Source organism: Motacilla alba, chromosome 2, assembly GCF_015832195.1.
Source record: "Motacilla alba alba isolate MOTALB_02 chromosome 2, Motacilla_alba_V1.0_pri, whole genome shotgun sequence".
Taxonomy (NCBI): Eukaryota; Metazoa; Chordata; class Aves; order Passeriformes; family Motacillidae; genus Motacilla; species Motacilla alba.
This window is the reverse complement of record NC_052017.1, coordinates 147,301,072-147,317,338: the sequence shown is the minus strand read 5'-3', so window position 1 is coordinate 147,317,338 and position 16,267 is coordinate 147,301,072. Positions and strand designations below refer to the sequence as shown.

The 16,267-nt window shown below is 37.5% G+C and overlaps 1 protein-coding gene across 12 annotated transcripts in view; it reads left to right on the top strand.

The window, feature by feature from the left end:
• TRAPPC9 (trafficking protein particle complex 9) overlaps nucleotides 1-16,267 on the top strand; it is a 450,420-nt gene that overhangs the window by 213,200 nt on the left and 220,953 nt on the right. For all 12 annotated transcript variants that reach the window (XM_038162115.1, XM_038162165.1, XM_038162154.1 and 9 more), the window contains one exon: nucleotides 4,791-4,881. In XM_038162115.1, coding sequence (XP_038018043.1) covers nucleotides 4,791-4,881 — 91 coding nt within the window. The remainder of the gene's footprint in view (nucleotides 1-4,790; nucleotides 4,882-16,267) is intronic.

Here is a 16,267-nt window from a genome sequence, read left to right as displayed (position 1 = left end):
TAGGTTTGTGAACACTGCTATTTTTCCCAAATACATTAAAATTATGAATGTTTTTGTATTTCATCATCAAAGCAGCCAATCAGGATTTTGAAATGATTATCTATCAGACAGAGCCTTGAGTCATCTCATTTGCTTGACAGCAAATTACTGATAACTCTTATTGAAATTCACTTTTTTTGTGGCTATTCCACTTTTGATGACTTTATCTTGATCATAAATATGAATCATCAGCTATGAGAGTATTACATCTTGTGGAACTTCTGTACATCAGTAAAGGTTTCTTTAAATTTCTATGCTGCTTCTTATTGTTTGCAGAAATAACTATTATTTCAGACCCTAAATTACTGCTTATAACTAGTTTTAATATTAAAATTCGACAATAATAATCAAGCAGGAACCTTAAAATATGAATGAGGCAACTGCTGTAAGTAAAATGTGCAATTCATGCAGATTTATTTTTAATTAGTATGATTCTTATTTATGAGCATTTGCTGGTTTTTATGATTATGTGCATTCTCCCACCTGCATTTATTTGCAAAGGACATATGTGTTGAAAATAATTTATTTTAGGATGCAAGATGTGGAGTGCTGTAGGGAGAAAAAACATGAGTAACTTCCAGATAGAAGCCATTTTTTAAAACCAATTGTCTTTTTAAGCAGTAGGCTTTAGGTAACAGACTGTGTTCTAATTGTGAGTACCCAGCTCCACATGAGGCAATCCAGAGAGTGTAAAAGACCAAAGTTTTCCTTGGGGAAATAACTGGTTCATTTGACTGTCATTTAGGTTTTTGGTATGAAACAGTTTATATCATATTCAATCTGTTGCTACAGAAACGTGAAATAAGGGTGTCAACTGTGAAAAATTAGGTTTTTAGGTTTGTTTTGTTTTATTTTTTTTTTAAACAGCATCTGGTGGTTGTGTGTTTGTTAGCTCTGAGGCCCCCACTGGGGCTGATTTGATTGTGCAGATGAAAATATCTTGAGCTGTTAAATATGAACTGTTGTGCTGGAAGCTGGAAGTCAACTTTTTGAATCCTGGCAAATGCCTGTGTTGTTAATAACAAAGATTTAACTTTAGAAAATGAGGCCTAGGTCAGCAATGTGGCTCCAACAGAAGAGCAGGTTTGTGATGGCAGTGAGACCTCAGCAAAATGTGTGGAGATTTGGTTAAGTAGATAAATTCTGCAAGGTCAGACTTAACCTTGGCAGTCTGTACTTGTGTTTATCTGGGCAGTCTTTTTCAATGAATTTTAAATCCTGGATCTTACACTTGTGTCTTTTATCAGCTTTGACTTTGAGCTAAGAATAAAAGGGTAATTTGGCAACCCCTTTCAACTCCTTTGCTTTCATTGACTTCTAAAGGCTTTGTCTTAGGCAAACTCTGGAGTTAAGCTTTTCTCTCTTGTTCCTTTTATATTTTCTTATTGCATATTTTGGTCGCTTTTTATCTCCAAGGTAATGAGTTTGTTGCAATTTTCGGTTTTGTATCTGTCCTATAATGAACAATTTATTGTAATTGCCTGATAGTATAGTCAGGAGACAGATATCAGTGAGATGGAATTCCATGTTCCAGATCCCTCTGTAGGTCCATGTGAACACATAATTCCTTTAGGTGTTTATTCCTTTCTGTTTTAACAAGTCCACTTCTGTGGTTGCATCTCAGCCTCACCTTTCCCTCCCTTGCCCCCAGACTCCTTACTTCATTCAATCCTCTCATTAGACAAATTCAATTTATTTCATGAGTCAAATAATCTGTTCATGGCCTAACGATTTAAATACTACATTTTTCTTTCACAGAGAATTGTGAAAGTTGAAATTCTTCATCAGTTCTACAATCCATGGCCATGTATCTAAGATAAACTAATACATCAGTTTGTTTGACAAATGAGCAAATAAGACCCTGAACCTCTGGATTAATCTACAAGAACTCTCACTGAGCTATTTCTTGTCTATAGAATTCATTTTGCCACTAGATGACAATAAGCAGTGTGCTGAAAATGAGCTCAGTGCTTGTGATGGAATAAGGAAATTTATTTATCTGAAAATTTGGGCTGTGAAAGCTTAAACTGCTTTTGGGTTAGTACATAATTGTTTTCTCTGTTTATCAGTTTGTGAGTATTTCTGGTGGGTTTCTTTTTTCTTTTTGTTGCTTGTTGGTTTTGTGGGGTTTTTTTCGGTTGTTTTGTTTTTGTTCCCCCCCCCCCCCCCCCCCCCTTTTTTTTTTCTTGTTTGTTTGTGGTTTGTTTTTGGGGTTTTTTAAACATTTTTTTAGCTTTTGCAAAGAGCCATTCAGTTTGATTTCTAACTTTTTTTCTGAAATGTGTGACCAGAAAACCACCAAAAGCATCGGAGAATGGTTCAGGCTGGAAAGGACCTCAGTGGGGTCACCTTGTGCCACCTCCCTGCTCCAGCAGGGCCATCCCAGACCACAGGCACAGGATTGTGTCCAGACAGTGCTGGAATATCTCCACTGAGAGGAGACCCCACAGCCTCTCTGGACAGTCTGTTCAGTGCACAGGAGAGAAATTATTCCTGATGTCCAGGAACTTCGTGGGCATCAGATCCTGCCCGTTCCTCTTGTCCCTTTGCTGGGCACGCCAAGCAGAGCCTGGTCCCTGCTCTGAGCCCTCCCTGCAGACAGTGACAGACAGGGATGCGGTCCCCCCTCAGTTTTCTCTTTTTAAGGGTGAACATCCCCAGCTCCCTCAGCCTTTCCCTGCAAGAGAAATGCTCCAGTCCTTTCATTTTGTTGTCCTGCACTGGCCCTGCTCCAGGAGCTCCACATCTCTCCTGTCCTGAGGTGCCCTGAATGGACACAGCACCCCAGATGTGCCTCACTGCCTCCTGTGGTTTTATGTTCCAGGAGGAATATTCTACCTCTGAATACATGGGTCTGCTTTGGTGGGATTTACCAGTGATAAAGAAGGGAGAATCACCTGTTTTATAGTAATTTTATAGTGTTATTTGAGGCATTAAGCTTTCCATGAAGCTCTAAACAGTGAAAATTTGTGATATTCCAGGCACCACTGTGAGTCTGTTGTAAGTAAATTACATTAAAGTTAGTTTAATGTTACAGTTAATGGCAGCCACTCTGTTTTAAAGCATCTTTTAAATACTGCCTTTTTATTAGTGTTTTCTCTCACTTACAGTCCTTAGATTAAAGATGTGATAACATAATTATTTATCTGCTGTATCTGTGAAGTAATTCAAATTATTCTCTACCCTCTAGTGTGTTTTATGGAAATTATTGAGTTGTGCTGGTGTTCTGAGTCTCATTTTTCAGCAGCAGCACTATTCTAAGGTGATATTCTGCTGCCTTCAGTTTTCCAAATAGATGCTTTTCTTTAATGATGTTTACAGCTTTCAGACTCTTTGGGGTTTGTGAATTCTTTATTTGTGGTCTCTTTAGGAGAAAAAAAAGAAGGTGGTATTTATGACATTTTTCAGGGCATAATGAGAATATTTTTAAAAATAATGGCAAGAATCCTGTACTTGGTATTGATTTTCCTCTTCTATCATCTCTGAGCTCTTGAGTCTCAATCACTGTTAGATTTTCTTTTGTTCTGAGCTTTCAAGACTTTTCTAAAAATCTCCTGGAGACTGCAAGATTATGTCCTGTGGTAGAAATTAGTGATCTGCAGTGTTTGTTAATTTTCTTTTAACTGACACAGGTGAACCTAAACTGCAGCAGTCAGATGCTGTGTGTCCATCTCCAGAGTTTACAGAAAAGGGACTGATCACATTTAGAAGCTGTTGATAACAGCTCAGATATTCTTTTATTTTTTGATGTATTTTTGAGGACCAGGGTTCAGGTACTTTTGGAGTAGTTGGTTGAAATCTTGATGAATCTCACTAGGAGCTTATTCCTTAATTATGGTGGGACACATGCCTGGACACAAGATGGTGCTGACATCTGCATCTGCTTCCAAGCCCTGTGAATCCAGTGCCATTCTGCAGCCAGGGAATTAGAAAACAGAAATCCAGTGCTCTTCCTGTTACAAAGAAATGTTATCTTGATTGACTCATCACACAAAATTAATAATAATTTGTTTAAGTGGATAATACTGGCTTTGCATGACATTGGATATTGTCTATACTTTTATTTGAGCTCTTGTGTAACCTGTTTTGAAGCCCTTTCAAAAGAGATTCTTCTGTTCTCAACAGTTTATTTCAATGCTCTGCTGTCCTTGGAGTAAGAACAATTTCCTAATTTGTTCTCTTTTCAATCTGGGCCTGTTTCTGAGCTCATGCAGAGTAGAGAGGGGAGCTTGCAGGTTCTGTGCCTGTGGTTCTGGTCTGATGTTTGCCCTCAGTAATGACATTGTCACTGTGCAACATCCTATGGAACTGGCACCAAGTCTGCAGTCAGGGCTGTCCTAGCAGACATTTGTTCTGATTTCTGTTGCCCTGTTAAATTTTGTTCTGTTTTCTATTGCCCTATCAAATTTTAACCTCTTTGTTTTCAGATTGTTCCTGATTTATCGTTCTGAATTCTCATCCTGCACCACATACTTAAAGGTTTTGCATTTTTGCAGCTCCCAGACTTTTTTACCCTCGTGTTTTATTATGGTTCAAGTATATTTTACCTTTGCTTTAACCATCCTCAGTGGAATTAATTTTTTATTTTCAGAAGATATCAACTGCTGTACTTTTACTGTCAGTCAATTTATAGGTTAATAAACCATATTAATGAATCTGTAGATTGCAGTTTTGATTTGCAGTAATAAAAGTTGTGCATATCACATACCCTTTTCCTCTCTGAAACAAAATTTTCCTTAATTCCAATTTACCCTTCCTTGAAGCGTGAAGGGGAAGCAAGTGTGGAAGGGGTTCTTAATCAGCTGGTCCTGGAGCATCTGCAGTTGGCTCCTCTCCAGTGGGGTGAGTGGTGTCAAAATGGATTGATGATCTTTTAAAGAGAATCTACTGGCTTGTAATTTTCAGCAGCATGAGAATGATAATGTTTTCATTTACTGACAATCCCTGATAGCGGAGAATTTGATAGGAATTTTATTTTCCTTTAGCTGTTTTACTTAGCTGAAGATAAATGTGGAATTGATATCTGTTTTATTTTAAGTACCACTGTTTGTTGATAGTAAATATGAAACCTGACTGTGCACTTTTTCCTGTAATTTTCAGTTCTAGTTGTCTTGTATGAGATGTGGCTGCTACTTAAATTTCCCCTTTTTCTTACAGTGTGTGTTTTTAGAGTAATTTCTCTGATTTTTTTTTCATATGAATGGTAATGTCCTTGTGATATATTTCTTATTATGGTCCAGACAATTGCATTACTAACTTTTGAGGAGCAGAAAATGTTTTTACTCTGGGTAGCAGGGAAGAATTACTTGCCTTAATTTTCCATTTAGAATGATGTTCCCACAATGAAAAACTGAATTAATTTAATTTTGAAGAGTCATAACATTGTGACTTCTGTCTGAGGTTCTCAACAATGCTTGTTCAGAGGCTTTGGAACATGGGATGTTTCATCCCCAACACTTCCGTGTGAGTTGCAAGTTTCAGATAAAGTCCCCAGGTCAAGAGGTAATTGTTGCCAAAGCTTTTGCTTTTCAAGCAAATTTAACTCTATGCTCCATATTTTAATACTTTAATGACCTAATGAGGAGCAACTTTAAGGAACAATGATCCATCACTATTGCCTGTGTTAATTTTTAAAATTGAAATGACCCCAAACTCCATTATTTGTGTACTCTTTGAATTGTTTGGTCTTTTTCAAGCGTGTTTACCACCCTCAACTCATCTATAAAAACCTGTGAGCACTTTGTTTATAGATGAGAAGATTAAAAATGGTTTAAAGTAGTTTGTTAGTATGTCCAATTTTAGCCATAATCAGCAACCTCTGAAACCAAGCTTACCTGGCCTCAGTTCTTCAGAGGATTCAAAGATTTGGCAGCATTTTTTGGTATGATTGATGGGATTTGGCCATGATTGCCCTGGGCCTCACCAGTAAAACCAGTGGTTTGTGTCACGTGTGTGTTCTGAGCTCAGTGGTCACTTCTTGGCTCTGCAGAGTGGCTTTGACCATCAATAGGTTTGTAACCTGGGCTCTGTGGTGGAAATCCTTCCTTCGGCACTTCTGCAAAAGACATCACCTAAAGGATGAAAAACATGTTTTTCTTCTTTTCCTGTACCCTTGGTTTGCTCCTTTCAGTTCTCTTTATGCCAAATTCTACTGTTTTCTTAGGAAAAGAGGCTTTTTGAATCATAGAATTGGGCCTGGCACTCCTGCCTGAATAGTGATCTTTGATGCACTGGTTGAAAAACATGAACATAACACTGATTTACAACAAAATCTCCTGTGGAATTGGTTATTTCTCATGCTGCTGATTAATTCACTTATAGAGTCTCAGTTACTTGAGTTTTCAGCCAAAACTCTGTGATATTCTTTTGCTTCATAGCTGCAAAATCTTTTGAAGCACAGTCTGTTGACTGATGGTGTTGAACATTTTAATTTTCTACACTGAGCAAAGCAGGGAACGGGAGATCCTATGGGATATTGAGTGCTTGGTTTGCCACTACTTACATATCATATTTGCTAGTAGAAAGTTCAGTTTTGCAGAAGTCTACCTAACTTTCTTAGTTTAGTTTTCCCCAGTTCGTAATTGCTAATGAATATTATCTATTTTGTATAACACACAAAGTATGTCCATGTGGAAGCTGTAGTTTACTGATGAGATTATTGAAAAGGACATCTTGGTTAAATGCCTGATTTTACTTGAAAACAAGAGCAAAAATTAAAACTTAAAGACGATGGAGACATTTTAGCTTCTTTTAGTTCACCATAATTAAGAATAGTCAGCAGTTAAATCTTTGGTGGTGCTGTAGGCAGGTAACCCTACCTGCAGCTCCTGCAGTCCCTCCAGACTCTGTACCATGGCAATACAGGATGACTTTTTCTTCAATAATGTGTGTGATGCAGGAGAAATTAAGAGATTGTTATTATTGTTTGGTAGGTGGGAGTCATAAGGAGCTGTTGAAATGTTTGGACAGCCAGGGTGTGTGTGTGCCTTGTACATGCACTTAGACAATTTGACACACTGTCTTTTGGACTTAAATTCTCTTTCAGGGCCAGAATATATTTCCTATTCAATTCTTAAAGGCGTGGAAACATATGAAGAGTTTAAGATACTCTAGTATTGTAGTATCAGCTGATTTTTTTTTTAATCATTACACTGCTTGTATTTACAACCTGGCTTTGCTTTGAGTTTTGTTTTTCTGTATGTTAACAATAACTGCGTTTTAATATGAACTCATTACTACTGGCCATCATTGTGACATAGCCTTTGCATAAATTGGCAAAAAATTTGGCTTAGTTTTATGCAATAAAATTGATTCTATGATTATTCAAGGAGTTTGCTACACTGCTGGTCACATGGAAGAGTTTACTTTATTATAAGTGCTCACAGTGAAACATGAATGAATATTTAACATGGTTTTGATTAAAAAAATGACTGGCTCTTACTCAAATTTGTAGAAGCTGTGCTCCAACACTCCTTTTAAAATTGGCATATTTAATTCATATAAGAGTTAATATTACATCTCTAGAATTATGAAAGCATATTGAAATAATTTTTCATGTAAATTTGACAATCCTATCCTTTTTCATTAAATAGAAGGCAAAGAGTAGAATCAAAAGTTGGTGACATTGAAATTTTGGTCTGAGGGTAAGAAGTTACCTTTGAAATTTGTCACAGAGGGGGGGAAAAAGTGATCTGTAGTGCATAGTTTGTTTTGATTTCATATAATTTAATGACTGGGGAAGGGAAAAGTATTTAAGACAAGAGGAATAATAAAAAAAAAAATACTTCAAAGGCTGGAGTGAGAGTTCTTAATGCGTAGTTAGAATTGATTTTAAGATTTAGGACATCTCTGTAAAATGAAGTTGTCTGTGAGGCAGGTGAGTAAATCACATGTAATTGAAAAGCATCATCTTGCTCAACACCAGCAGGTTCAATGTTCTCTAAAATTTATGACATATTTTCTTTTTACAGCTGGGCACCAAACCAAATGTAGGCATAGATGTGGTTTTGAGGTGAATACATTAATACCATCAAATCAAGGAAACAGAGCCTGCAGAGTGTAACGAGGAGAACCAAACCTCCTCAAAGGCATGTGCCATGGTTGGAAATGATCCGATGGAGTCATCTGTAGCTGCTGCCTGTGCAGGACTTTTTCAATCTTTATTTGATTTATGCCACTGACTTTGCAAGCAAGCAAAATCCCTGGACCGAACGCTTCTCAGTTTTGATGGTGCTCTGCTGATTTCCATAGCAAAATTATCCTAGGTACAAATGTGTGCACCAGGTTTTATTGAACTTAAAGTAGAGTTTGAACTTGAACTGAGTGAAATCGGCTCCTGATTGACCCTGGAGCAGGCTGGGCTTGGGATATTCCTGCATCCAGTGAGAAATTCCTCTGAAACAAGAGGCTCCTGACACTTTGAATGCTGTAAATAATTTTTACGACAGCAACTTATTTTGAGTTCTCCTACATAAAGGGAAATAAACTTAACTTCCTTCACTGCCTGCAAGCACCAGGTATAGAAATGTTTTCCTGATAACCCTCATGTGTATAAGAGGAAAGATTTATTGGAGAAAATTGGTTTAGGAATTTAGAACTGTAGACAGTGAAAAGTGCTAGAGGTTTTAATATATCAAACAAATGCTTTTCTTTCTCCATAGCAGCTAACTGAATAACTGAAAATCAATGATCATACATGAACTCTAATATTACTAACAGTAATATTCCAAGAAACATGCATTTGTCAAGCTTCGCCATGGAAAAAGTCCAGAAATAGATTTTGCTTCCATTCACTCTTTTATTTCATTCACTTATTTAACTTAGTCTTCCCTTCTTCATACAAAAAAAAAAAAAAAAAAGTGAATTTCAGTATAGTTTTTACGTTTAAGTGTACTTGGATGCCTGTGCACAATACAGTGCATTTTATTTCCTAGTATGTGATTACAGGAGAACTGAAATCACTGCTGTTGGATGCTGCTCAGGTCATAAATAAGAAAAGGGATGGGCAGTAGACAAAGTCTTGATTATTTACTTATTGGTAGGAAATGCTGCACTCCTTGTTGTGGGCCCGCAATAAATTCTGTGCCTACCTGCAGCATGTAAGGATATTGTACTTAGAGGAAACAAAAAAACTCAGAAGTGAAGGTGGTGTTAAATTGTTCCTTAGAGGTAGCTGGAATCAATAGAAGATGTTGATTTTAAAGTCTTTTGAAATGTTTTATGAACATATGGTTCATGACAGCTTGTTTGGAAGTTCAGCCTGGTTAAGTTTTACGAAGCATCTTACAGAAGCATACTTTAAAAATAAATTATCTTAATAATTAACTGTATGTTTTAGAGAGCACCAAATCATAATCAGTATTCACAGCTTTATGTTTTGGGGATATTAACATTAATTACTGAAGCTGCACACTGATTTTATTTTGTAGTTTCCAGACTCACCTTAGACAATAATTAAATCTTGCTTTCCATAATTCATGTGATTAAGGGATTTCAGCAGTGTGAGATCACTGCATCCCAAATACACAGGAAAATATTTTGTAGTGTCTACCAGTGAATAAATGATGCACCTCTAAGCTGTGTTTTGGATGTCCCCTGGACAATCTTGTCCCATGGGCTTAGTTAAAATGAGCTAGATCTCTGCACACAAGACCATTATTCAGAGTTTGATTTTAGCCAGGGCAGTCCTACAATGTTGCTGCTCCCCCATATTTGAAATTCCAAAGCTGTTTTCAAAGACTGAACTTAATAGGGAACTGTAAGGAAATAGTTCTACTTTCTCTTTTAATAAAAAAACCCTCCTAGGCCCTAGACAGGATAATTTATATTATATAGGTACAGGCTGGGAAATGCAAACAAATCAGCAGGATATATAAGGGCCTGCCCTTGAGAAAAATGGTGGATGTTACTATGTTTGTTCACCAAACTAAAATATTCTACAATTATTTCTATTTTAGCATTACAGTAGTCTGGCCAGTGTCATAATTGGAAAGATGCACCCAAGAGCATTAGCCAGGAAATCTCAAGAGTAAGCTGTCTGTAAGGTAGAAAATCACAGTCTGATTCACAGGACAACCAAAACTGCAAAACAATCTGGTGATAAATGGATTTTGCAAGGTAACTGACCTTTCTCATCCATTTAGAAAAATCTTCAGGTTTTTCATTTTTATTTTTAAGATCCAAGAGAGGTGGGAACACTTCCATATTTTAGCAGCTTGTGTGCAGGCTGTTTTGGAGGATATTTTGGCAATGTCAAGCAAGCAACATGCTTTAGTTCCTGGGAAGTGTTGAGGGACTGGGGTAGTACTCAGAAAAAATGGACTGACTTGATGAAACTGGGGCATCTGGCACAGGAATAATGGTCTCTCATGTCAAAACACACTGTTGTGTGATGTGTTTTGAAGCAGCTGTTGTTTCTGATTCCTACCCAAGCCTTGGTTACTCAAAACTGAAAAGAAAAACTCACACAGAAAAGGTTTCCGATATAACCAGATCAGTAGTGATTTCAAAGGAAAGATGCTAAGAATAAAGAGAGCACCCTGAAGTGAAAATAAATCAGCAAAACCTCTTATGGAATGGGCTGAGAGAGGCTGTGTGAGTGCCAGTGGTTACTTCATATCAGAGTTCTGAAGGAACTGGCAGCTGGATCTTCAGGTCCACCACTTCTTGCAAAGCAATGAGAAGACTGGGAGGGAAAATGGGGTACTAAATGCCAATGGGGAACTGGTCTAGGGTCATCCACAGATATTCTAGGCAACCTGTTCCACTGTCTCACCACCCTCATTGTAAAGAATTGTTTCCTTAAGTCCAATCTAAACCTGCCATCTTCAGTTTAAAATCCTTTCCTCTCATCCTGTCACTGCAGGTCTTGGCCAAAAGTCTCCCTCTGTATTTCTACGATAAGTCAGTAATCTCAAAAACCAAATGCCATAAATGAAATGGGTGAAATGTAGTCAAAAAAGGTGTGTGTCTGTTTTGAGACAAGTAACACAGAAATCTGCTACAAGTTCAGCTGTCTGAAGTGGTTGAAAATTATTTAATTAGGTGTTACTCTGAGCTACCAGAGTAATTCAGCTGTGAGGAAAGGTGGATGTGACATTTGTCTGAACCTCTAATGAAACTTCTTACCAGAAGAGCTCAAATCAAACCAGATCAAGAAAATGTAAAGTTTCAGAGGTGATCTAGGAATGAAGACTATTAGCAGCTTTATACTCTAAAGATATTACACTGAATAAAATTTGATCAATTCTCCAAAGTTCAGCAAATCTGGCGAGTGAGTTCTGTGATCGCTATTTGGAAGATCTACAGTCTGCTTGCTTTGAGTTGCAGTATCTCTGAGATGCAGTTTTTTTTTTTAATTAGCAAAATCAAAAGTTGACTATTCTCCAGGAATCCATCAGAAGACCAGGAGAGCAGAAAAACTGCTGAAGTAGGGCAACTTTTGGCATGGGAGCATAGATGGTTTTCAGCACAACGTTAAGGGTTTTAGAATAACGTTCCAGTAGAGATACTGGTGGAGAGGAAAGTACCAGAAAATGGTGTTTAATCAGATACAAAAACCAGAAAAAGAAACAGGACATTGTGGAAGAAGAAAAACTAACTCATTCAAGCTGGATCAGGCCTAATGTGCCTAATACATTTTTTTTTGTGTTGAGTGACTATGTTCAATATTTAATTTAGAAAACCATTATATTTTTAAAGGAAAGAAAAAAAGAGCAGCCCATGCCTTATTTACTTCTTTATAGGAGTATCCCTTATGACATTTCAGTTAAGCCATAATAGGTGATTGAGAAACACCATAATGATGATAAATTGTCATGCAGTTATGCAAGGTACTTCATTTTCTAGGTATTGTTAGAAGTAAATTGAATAATAGATTAAATGAACATCCAAATTAAAAAATGAAAATCTACTGTAATAATTATGACAATGGGTTACGTGTTGAAAAAGAACTGTGTGAAGATAATTGTAAGGAAGAAGATTGAAAAGACAAAAAAGCTGTCTTGTAAGGTAGTTGGTGAAAAAATATCAGTGAATCTGCAGGGAAATAGATTTCTATTACTTTAATGATCATAGAAGATACCATTTGAATAAAAATCTAGAAAAAAATGTTTCAGCTTGTGGACAACTTAAAAAATGGAAATTAGATCAGAAGATGTATGCATTAACAAGACAAGCAAGAAAAATGCTTTGATCAGGCAAGATTTTAATTGCCCAACAATTAAACGAATAGTACAGTTAAGTGTGTAGAGAATGAGAAATGGAAAATATGCTAATTGTAGTGGAGGACTACTCTGAACAGCCTGGGTAGGTCGGGATTTACATGAGATTGATTTGGGGCAACAAACAGGAGGGGAGGCCTGAGTCCAGAGGCTGACACTGAGCTTTCCTTCTCTGGGTGCTGACACTTCTCAGCTTTTGTTTTATTTCACTTAAAAAAAAAAATGCACAATATTGGGACTGAAAGCCAGGAATGCTGTAAATGAAAGCAGCTGCCTCACTGGCCATGCTGTGCTTGGGATCAGGCCCCCAAGAAAATTTGTCATTTGACTGGACCGTGACATCTTCTCAATAGAAGTGCTCATGTACTCTATTGTTGTTTGAAGTTTGTACTTAATCAAGATAAATTGAACATTTCCCTTTTATTTTGTTCTACTAAAAGCAAAATTTTCCAAGTATTTCCACAAGTTCTTCCCACACCTAATGTATTTTGACTCGTTGGTTAAGGCCAGCGTGACCTTCCATCAGCAGAAGTTCTCCAGATGTTTTGAGGATAGGGAAGTCGGTTTCATTTTCATTGTTCATTCTGAAGTAGTCCTTTACTTCATCAAGGAAGCAGAAGTGAATTACCAACTGCAAAGGCCATAAATCCAGCTCAATAAGCCTTGTAATTCTGAAATTAATGGCTTCCAACTGTCAAAACCTCAGCAGCACAAACAGAGATCAGAGCAGACAGATTTGTATGAAGAAACATATGCTTTGACTGAAGTGCTCTCTTTCATGTCCTCTCATTTTCTCCTTTTCAGTCTCTCTCAAGTTTGACATCTAGCTGTCTATTTTTTAGCATATGAGATTTTTTCCCCTCCATTTTGTGATTTTTCTTAGCCTATGGCATCTCCCTGTCGTCCCTGTAGTAAAACAATATCAAAACTAAATATTGCTTTTGGTTTTTATTTTCTGTCTCTGACCTGTGGATAAAGAAACTTAATAAATTTAATTAAAATAATAAAACTTAATTTCATTTGTTTGATTTGAATAATTATTTGATTTTACAAAAGAAGCCAGTGAAACAGAAAATCTTTTCTGAGCTGTAATTTTGTGTATTTTTTCATAATGTATACTCAATAGGGAACTTGGACTTTTTATATAATGTCTGTTTCCTTACTAAGCATAAATTTTGGGTCACTTTAGTAACATTTCTCATTACCTGTGGGCACATTAGAAAAAGTTACAAGAGAAGAAGAGACATTTTTTCCATCTTAGAATATAAAAGGGAAGCTGAGCAAATGCATTCTGTAGGATGGCTTTGTACAAAAGAACTTTTGTCAAATGATACTTGAGTTGGTTTTTTATTATTCATTGCATTTTGCATAGTGTCCTATGAAGTTGTGGCTCAATAATACCAGACACATGCAGAACTGTTACAGAATTTCTATATCAAGGCCAGACATGTGAGATGAAATAAGGAAGAGTCAATTAAAAATGTTAGTAGGATATGGAAAGGGTAAAATATCTCGACAGTATTTGGAATTACGTGGCGATGTAATTGGTTGCCTCATGTGAAAACTTCAGGAAAGAAAAAAAGGCAGCAGGAGCAATCCTCAATAATTAAAAGAAGTGTCAGAGGATAATTACATTTCTGTGCTTTGATAAAGAGTCAGCTGTCAGTTTTCTGAGTGAAAGATGGGGTTGAGTTGTTCAAGTCAAAGGAAAAACCCAGGTATTAAAAGCATTGGAGACCATAAATCAGAAATCTGAGAGCAGAATCAGGTGCCACCAGCCTCGGATGGTTCTGGTGGGAAGCCTTCCATCAGTGCTCCCAGCTGCGGGAGCGTTTGGTAAATTTGTTTTAGCGGGACATGAAGCCTCAGCTGCTTTGAGGCTGCTCACAAGCTGCAGATTTCAGCTGGAGATTTCACCTGCTGGGTGTAATCAGCAGCCCAGACCTGGCAGGGCTTCTTGGCTGGGGCTTGGCCTTGCTCAGAGCTCAGGCTGGGTAAAACAGAGCTTTGCACCTCTGCATTGGGCCACTTGAAACCTTTCTCTGAAATGAGACATATTTATAGCTCCTTCATTGTGCCCAGTAACTGAGGCCCAGGCATAAATCCCCCAAAAGAGGAGCTGACCCCACAGCGTTGGGTGGCCACACTGGTCAGCCCACTGAGCTCCTTCGTGGTGCTTAACTCCCAACAAGTGCATCACCTCTCTTTTCCCATGCATGCTTCGCTTCCAGGAAGAAAACAGCCTGGTTTACCTCGCTAACCAAATAGCCAAAAAGCAGTTGTGAAGCACAGAAAATAAAAGCCAGTGAGAAGTGTAATCTCAGATCTGAAGCTGGGATGGAAATAAGGTCAGTGAGCAGCTGTCAGTTGGAGTGAACAACCTGAACTTTTGCCTGTTAGAGTGAAAATGACCTCTTCTGTTTTCCTAGCAACTATAATTTTGTATGTATTTTTGCTGGATCAACGAGCGAGTTTCTGAACATCTGTTCCTGATGAAGGTATTAATCAGCAATGCGCTCACCATTCACTAATTATGAACTGTTTTTGTCAAACATTTCGGCTGTGTTTGAAGGAGATGATTTCTGCTCATGGGTACTTAATAGATTGTGCTTTGTCTGCATATTGCTTTAAATTAATCTCATAACATGAAATATACATCTTCATGTTATTTAATTCAGTAGACTGCAGAAGGTGTCTCAATATGATTTTGTTTGGACAGCCTTTTGTAAACTTATTGAGCTCTGTCTGAGATCCTTACTGCAAATAGGAATTTCGAGATTAAATTTATTTGTGACTCATTTCCAGCTCTTTTGTTCTCATGTCAATATTGTTCTTTAGTTGAAATAGCTTTTCTCAGTCTCTTATGTTTGCCTTTTATCACTCTTGCTCTTTCTTTTGTGCATCCTGAGACAGCAGTCAGGACTAACTCTCCCAGTCTCTTTGATAACAGAGGGTTTGGTTTTTGGTTGTTTTTTTTTTTATTTCTCACCCCACAATTATCTTAGTAGCCTTTGTCTGTGTCTGGTGTAAAGTGTGTTTTTTGTCTTCTTAGATCTGCTTGACAAGCTTAGATCTTCGGTAGCATTATTCCTGACATGGATCCTTAATGATCCACCTTAAAGTGAATCTGTGCTATCATTTCCAAGGCTCTCTGTTGTCCTTCTCTAACTACGAAGCTATAGTGAATATTTTAGCATTTCACAGAACATGAGGTAAGCTGTTGAAAGCAGCGCTGCCTGTCTCACAAGCAGAAGTTTGAAACTGGCCATGATGGAGTAAATCCAGCTTGTTAAACCTTCTGGCTCCTACCAAAGTTTATGAATTAAGACCAATGTGACAGTTGTTGGTGCCTGGCTACAACACAGTGTTTGACAAGTTGCTGCTGTGTCTCTCTAGTGTATCTCTAGTAGGATCTTGCCTTGAATGTTAAAGGTGGATAATAATGTAGTCACTTTGATTAAATACAGAATAATTAAAACACCAAAATCATTAGAAGTTAATTTTGAATAAATTTCAAGTTTCAAGTACTCAGCACCATGACCAATAGTGTAATGAAGCAGTGTCAGCCTTACAGGCTGGAAATTCAACAGTTGTGTTAGCAATCCCAGATGTGCAAGTGAATTTCAAGTTTATGTTAGTTTTCCTTACACAATAACTGCATTTTTGGGAAGGTTGTAGTGCAGTTGTTTGGAGTCAGTAGTACTCAGAAATCCCTGCAGAACAAATAGATGCTACACAAAGGTAAGAAAAAATCTGGAATGACACAAGACAAGGAATGACAAAGAGGCAATACAGGATTGTTTGCTTGTGAGGAATTGTTTTGGCTTTGTGGCTGTCACAGTACCCGGTTTTTTACCTCTGAGAATGCTGTGCATGAATCAGACAAGTAAAAATGAGCAGAAGGGAGCAGGAGTGTGACATGAAGTGATACACATCTGATAGGGGAGGCAGCTCGTAATAGAGGTTGGCGCTGATAATCTGGAAGCTGTTCTTCAAAAGGCACAGTG